Here is a 7,500-nt window from a genome sequence, read left to right on the forward strand (position 1 = left end):
ACAGACACACACAGTCTACAATACACACACAGACACACACAGTCTACAATACACACACAGACACACACAGTCTACAATACACACACAGACACACAGTCTACAATACAGACAGACAGACAGACAGACAGACAGACAGACAGACAGACAGACAGACAGACAGACAGACAGACAGACAGACAGACAGTACAAGAGCTAACCTCTGCTGGTTGCAGACCCAACCTGGCAATTAACAGCAAACAGCCCAATATGATAAATGACAATACTGTTACTGTAATTGTTTTGGTCTTGGTGCTGAGTTACAGTAATTATAGGCCTTAGTGCGGAGTTAGTTACTGTAATTGTATAGGCGTTAGTGCTGAGTTAGTTACTGTAATTGTATAGGTCTTGGTGCTGAGTTACAGTTACTGTAATTGTATAGGCCTTAGTGCGGAGTTAGTTACTGTAATTGTATAGGTCTTGGTGCCGAGTTACAGTTACTGTAATTATAGGCCTTAGTGCGGAGTTAGTTATTGTAATTATTGTAATTATAGGCCTTAGTGCTGAGGTACAGTTACTGTAATTGTATAGGTCTTGAAATTCAACTGGATCAGACACTGAAACTCTGCTGAAACTGGGAACACCCAGGAAATTCAACTGGATCAGACACTGTAGTATCTTTATATCTAATTAGGTACAAAACGCAGCCCAGTGAGTAGTCTGCACGCAGCCCAGTGAGTAGTCTACACGCAGCCCAGTGAGTAGTCTGCACGCAGCCCAGTGAGTAGTCTACACGCAGCCCAGTGAGTAGTCTACACGCAGCCCAGTGAGTAGTCTGAACGCAGCCCAGTGAGTAGTCTGAACGCAGCCCAGTGAGTAGTCTGAACGCAGCCCAGTGAGTAGTCTGCACGCAGCCCAGTGAGTAGTCTGAACGCAGCCCAGTGAGTAGTCTGCACGCAGCCCAGTGAGTAGTCTGCACGCAGCCCAGTGAGTAGTCTACACGCAGCCCAGTGAGTAGTCTGCACGCAGCCCAGTGAGTAGTCTGCACGCAGCCCAGTGAGTAGTCTGAACGCAGCCCAGTGAGTAGTCTGCACGCAGCCCAGTGAGTAGTCTACACGCAGCCCAGTGAGTAGTCTGCACGCAGCCCAGTGAGTAGTCTGCACGCAGCCCAGTGAGTAGTCTACACGCAGCCCAGTGAGTAGTCTACACGCAGCCCAGTGAGTAGTCTGCACGCAGCCCAGTGAGTAGTCTGCACGCAGCCCAGTGAGTAGTCTGCACGCAGCCCAGTGAGTAGTCTGCACGCAGCCCAGTGAGTAGTCTGCACGCAGCCCAGTGAGTAGTCTGCACGCAGCCCAGTGAGTAGACTGCACGCAGCCCAGTGAGTAGACTGCACGCAGCCCAGTGAGTAGTCTGCACGCAGCCCAGTGAGTAGTCTGCACGCAGCCCAGTGAGTAGTCTACACGCAGCCCAGTGAGTAGTCTACCCACGCAGCCCAGTGAGTAGTCTACACGCAGCCCAGTGAGTAGTCTGCACGCAGCCCAGTGAGTAGTCTGCACGCAGCCCAGTGTGTAGTCTACACGCAGCCCAGTGAGTAGTCTGCACGCAGCCCAGTGAGTAGTCTGCACGCAGCCCAGTGAGTAGTCTGCACGCAGCCCAGTGAGTAGTCTGCACGCAGCCCAGTGAGTAGTCTGCACGCAGCCCAGTGAGTAGTCTGCACGCAGCCCAGTGAGTAGTCTGAACGCAGCCCAGTGAGTAGTCTGCACGCAGCCCAGTGAGTAGTCTGAACGCAGCCCAGTGAGTAGTCTGAACGCAGCCCAGTGAGTAGTCTGCACGCAGCCCAGTGAGTAGTCTGAACGCAGCCCAGTGAGTAGTCTGCACGCAGCCCAGTGAGTAGTCTGCACGCAGCCCAGTGAGTAGTCTACACGCAGCCCAGTGAGTAGTCTGCACGCAGCCCAGTGAGTAGTCTGCACGCAGCCCAGTGAGTAGTCTGAACGCAGCCCAGTGAGTAGTCTGCACGCAGCCCAGTGAGTAGTCTACACGCAGCCCAGTGAGTAGTCTGCACGCAGCCCAGTGAGTAGTCTGCACGCAGCCCAGTGAGTAGTCTACACGCAGCCCAGTGAGTAGTCTACACGCAGCCCAGTGAGTAGTCTGCACGCAGCCCAGTGAGTAGTCTGCACGCAGCCCAGTGAGTAGTCTACACGCAGCCCAGTGAGTAGTCTGCACGCAGCCCAGTGAGTAGTCTGCACGCAGCCCAGTGAGTAGTCTGCACGCAGCCCAGTGAGTAGACTGCACGCAGCCCAGTGAGTAGACTGCACGCAGCCCAGTGAGTAGTCTGCACGCAGCCCAGTGAGTAGTCTGCACGCAGCCCAGTGAGTAGTCTACACGCAGCCCAGTGAGTAGTCTACACGCAGCCCAGTGAGTAGTCTACACGCAGCCCAGTGAGTAGTCTGCACGCAGCCCAGTGAGTAGTCTGCACGCAGCCCAGTGTGTAGTCTACACGCAGCCCAGTGAGTAGTCTGCACGCAGCCCAGTGAGTAGTCTGCACGCAGCCCAGTGAGTAGTCTGCACGCAGCCCAGTGAGTAGTCTGCACGCAGCCCAGTGAGTAGTCTGCACGCAGCCCAGTGAGTAGTCTGCACGCAGCCCAGTGAGTAGTCTGCACGCAGCCCAGTGAGTAGTCTACACGCAGCCCAGTGAGTAGTCTGCACGCAGCCCAGTGAGTAGTCTGCACGCAGCCCAGTGAGTAGTCTACACGCAGCCCAGTGAGTAGTCTGCACGCAGCCCAGTGAGTAGTCTGCACGCAGCCCAGTGAGTAGTCTGCACGCAGCCCAGTGAGTAGTCTACACGTAGCCCAGTGAGTAGTCTGCACGCAGCCCAGTGAGTAGTCTGCACGCGGCCCAGTGAGTAGTCTGCACGCAGCCCAGTGAGTAGTCTGCACGCAGCCCAGTGTGCAGTCTACACGCAGCCCAGTGAAAATGAAAGAGAAACAGAGAGAGAGAGAGAGAGAGAGAGAGGAGGATGAAAGAGAAACAGAGAGAGAGAGAGAGAGGAGGATGAAAGAGAAACAGAGAGAGGATGGGGAACCAGGTCCCATTAGTTTTAATTAATCCTTAATTAGTATGGATTATGGTCCAGCCTCCGAGACTGCCCACCACACACACACGTCTACGTTTCAGACAGACAGACAGGTCTACGTTTCAGACAGACAGACAGGTCTACATTTCAGACAGACAGACACGTCTACGTTTCAGACAGACAGACAGGTCTACGTTTCAGACAGACAGACAGGTCTATGTTTCAGACAGACAGGTCTACATTTCAGACAGACAGACACGTCTACGTTTCAGACAGACAGACAGGTCTACGTTTCAGACAGACAGACAGGTCTACGTTTCAGACAGACAGACAGGTCTATGTTTCAGACAGACAGGTCTACATTTCAGACAGACAGACACGTCTACGTTTCAGACAGACAGACAGGTCTACGTTTCAGACAGACAGACAGGTCTACGTTTCAGACAGACAGACAGGTCTACGTTTCAGACAGACAGACAGGTCTATGTTTCAGACAGACAGGTCTACATTTCAGACAGACAGACACGTCTACGTTTCAGACAGACAGACACGTCTACGTTTCAGACAGACACGTCTACGTTTCAGGCAGACAGACACGTCTACGTTTCAGACAGACACGTCTACGTTTCAGACAGACAGACAGGTCTACGTTTCAGGCAGACAGACAGACAGACACATCTACGTTTCAGGCAGACAGACATGTCTACGTTTCAGACAGACAGACACGTCTACGCTTCAGACAGACAGACACGTCTACGTTTCAGACAGACAGACACGTCTACGTTTCAGACAGACAGACACGTCTACGCTTCAGTCAGACAGACAGACAGGTCTACGTTTCAGACAGACAGACAGGTCTACGTTTCAGACAGACAGAGAGACAGGTCTACGTTTCAGACAGACAGACAGGTCTACGTTTCAGACAGACAGACACGTCTACGTTTCAGACAGACAGACAGACAGGTCTACGTTTCAGACAGACAGACAGGTCTACGTTTCAGACAGACAGACAGGTCTACGTTTCAGACAGACAGACAGGTCTACGTTTCAGACAGACAGACACGTCTACGTTTCAGGCAGACAGACAGGTCTACGTTTCAGACAGACAGACACGTCTATGTTTCAGACAGACAGACAGACAGGTCTACGTTTCAGACAGACAGACACGTCTACGTTTCAGACAGACAGACAGGTCTACGTTTCAGACAGACAGACACGTCTACGTTTCAGACAGAGAGACAGGTCTACGTTTCAGACAGACAGAGAGACAGGTCTACGTTTCAGACAGACAGACAGGTCTACGTTTCAGACAGACAGACACGTCTACGTTTCAGGCAGACAGACAGGTCTACGTTTCAGACAGACAGACACGTCTACGTTTCAGACAGACAGACAGGTCTACGTTTCAGACAGACAGACAGGTCTACGTTTCAGACAGACACGTCTACGTTTCAGACAGACACGTCTACGTTTCAGACAGACAGACAGGTCTACGTTTCAGACAGACACGTCTACGTTTCAGACAGACAGACACGTCTACGTTTCAGGCAGACAGACAGGTCTACGTTTCAGACAGACAGACACGTCTATGTTTCAGAAAGACAGACAGACAGGTCTACGTTTCAGACAGACAGACACGTCTACGTTTCAGACAGACAGACACGTCTACGTTTCAGACAGACAGACAGGTCTACGTTTCAGACAGACAGACAGGTCTACGTTTCAGACAGACAGACACGTCTACGTTTCAGACAGACAGACACGTCTACGTTTCAGACAGACAGACACGTCTACGTTTCAGACAGACAGACACGTCTACGTTTCAGACAGACAGACACGTCTACGTTTCAGACAGACAGACAGGTCTACGTTTCAGACAGACAGACACGTCTACGTTTCAGGCAGACAGACAGACAGGTCTATGTTTCAGGCAGACAGACAGGTCTACGTTTCAGACACCCCATATTGTGCGAACACATTCACACACACATTTGTACCTCTCTAATACACAGGCCGCCACTGTACAACACACACACACTCCTGTTTACAGACATGGTGAGTTTATTACCCCACTATGTTACTTTTTTATAAACCAGCTTCTTGCCACTGTGATCCAGCAGAGTGGGCTATTACCAGATACCACCGGGTGTAGGCCAAAGCCAGGGCAGTGGGTGAGCCCCCTTCCCCCCAGGGAGAGTGAGTGTTGGTGGGGAGGAGGCCAGGCTGACAGGGGTCTGGAGCATATCACCAGTCTGCCAATCCACAGACACAGTCATTACTGCCTCTCCCTCCATCTCATCAATCAATCTGTCACCCTTTTTCTCTCCCTCCCTCTCTTTCTGTCCATTTTCTTTTATTTCCCCCTTACCCATTTTCTCCTTCTCTCCATTGCTCTTATTTCCCTTTGTCTAATTCCAAATGCCTTTTCTTATTTTGCTCACTCACTCACTCACTCACTCACTCACTCACTCACTCATAGAAAAGGGCAGGAAACCAGATGATATAGTCGGAAGGAGAGAGATCAACAGAGACCCTGTGCTGTTCTGTTAGACTGTCTCGTCGTGGTTATTTATACTAGTTCTAACGTGGGACAGAAAGGGAGGGAAGGAGAGAAGGTCGAAGGGGAGAGAGGAAAAGAGAAAGAGGACCATGGCAAGAGAGACATGGTGAAACCAGAGGTGAAAAGGGGAGGAAGAAAGATAAATATTTAGGACATTATGAAATCCGAAAGCAAGAGTGTGACAGAATGAGAAGATAAAGGGGATGAAAGAATGAAGATAAATGAAAGATAGCAGGAATGGAGAGTACCTGGCATGTGTTTCAGATGATAATGATGACACTAAAATACCCCCCGTTAACACTATCATTACCTAGACCTACCAACCTCTCTCTCTCTCTCTCTCTCTCTCGACACAGAGTGCAAATGTGAAAATCAAAGTGAATGACATTAGGTAAATAAGACAGCTAGTTGCCTTGACAACCATAACCCCCTACTCTGCCTCGGGCCTCCCCCTTTCCCCCTCTGGACCAATCGGGAACAAGCAACACCGGGTGATTGACATATCGTCATGGCAGCCAGCAGAGGATGCCTCTCATAATGTTTTCCATCACGAGAAGAGGGGAGAGGGAGCGAGAGAGGGGGGGGGGAAGGGGGATGCGTGAATGAAAGAAGGTGACTTTAAAAAGCGAAGAGGACAGTAAAGGGGACTAAAATGAAAAGATAAGACCAGTTTTAGTGTCAGTTTCATTCAATGCAGTCGTATGGCTATTGTTGATAGGGCCAGATGGAGGGCTGACTCTAGATCAGTGTTTAGGGAAACGCTGTACGACCATGTAAACAACGTCAACCCCTTGGAGGAATAGCAGAGAAGAGTCAACCAAAACACGAGACACCACTACAGACACCCTGGTTCGAATCCAGACTGTATCACAAACGGCCGTGATTGGGAGTCCCATTGGGCGGTGCAAAATTGGCCCAGCGTCGTCCGGGTTTGGCCGGTGTAGGCCATCATTGTAAATAAGAATTTCTTCTTAACTGACTTGCCAAGTTAAATAAAGGTTCAATAAAAAAATTTAATAAAAGTCCCAAGACAAGAGTCAGATAGTAATGTATAGTGTAGAGCAGTTATAATACCCTGTTGTGTTGAAAAAAGGCTCTATACATTACATTTCTATCTGCGACGTTCAAAACATTTCTGACTATAACTCAAGACATCAGTGGTAGAACAGCGAATGGGATTGGCCAATCATAGAGGAAGTCAGGAACTGATTGGTTGACTGGCTCACCTGTCTTTTCTTTGATCTCACACAGCACACTGAAGAGAGCGGGCTTCATTCTGTGGCAGTTTAACGCATGTTTCCTGTGTGAGAGAGAAGGGGGGAGGGAGAGAGAGAAGGGGAGAGAGAGAGAGAGAGAGAGAAAGAAGTGAGAGAGACAGAGAGAGAGAGAGAGAGAGAGAGAAGTGAGAGAGACAGAGAGAGAGAGAGAGAGAAGTGAGAGAGAGAGAGAGAGAGAGAGAGAGAGAGAGAGAGAGAGAGAGAGAAAAAGTGAGAGGGAGAGAGAGAGAGAGAGAGAGAGAGAGAGAGAGAGAGAGAGTAGGGGGAGGAGAGATTCATTAGCTACAAGACAGAACCAAAACTATGATAGGAGCACAGCTGTCAATCTTCCACTGAACCAGGGTTAAAAGTGCACCTTCTCAACACACAAACAGACACATGCACACACAAACAGACACAAGCAGACACACGCACACACACACACACACACACAAACACAAACAGACACGCGCACACACACACACAAACAGACATACACACACACACACACACACACACACAAACATTCTGGAGGGAATTCCTGCTGACATGTGACCACAAGGAACATTCTTTCAGCTGGCATTCTTTTCTTTAACTCAGAGAGGAAAGAAAGAGATCTTACTAGATAAGCTTTA

The 7,500-nt window shown here is 49.9% G+C and overlaps 1 protein-coding gene across 1 annotated transcript in view; it reads right to left on the reverse strand.

Moving 5' to 3' along the window:
- The window catches only part of LOC135537055 (pre-B-cell leukemia transcription factor 1-like), a 51,666-nt gene that overhangs the window by 20,753 nt on the left and 23,413 nt on the right, over positions 1–7,500 (reverse strand). Inside the window, exon 2 of the mRNA XM_064963269.1 lies at positions 6,836–6,909. Coding sequence (XP_064819341.1) covers positions 6,836–6,909 — 74 coding nt within the window. The remainder of the gene's footprint in view (positions 1–6,835; positions 6,910–7,500) is intronic.

Source organism: Oncorhynchus masou, unplaced genomic scaffold (genome assembly GCF_036934945.1).
Source record: "Oncorhynchus masou masou isolate Uvic2021 unplaced genomic scaffold, UVic_Omas_1.1 unplaced_scaffold_704, whole genome shotgun sequence".
Lineage (NCBI taxonomy): Eukaryota > Metazoa > Chordata > Actinopteri > Salmoniformes > Salmonidae > Oncorhynchus > Oncorhynchus masou.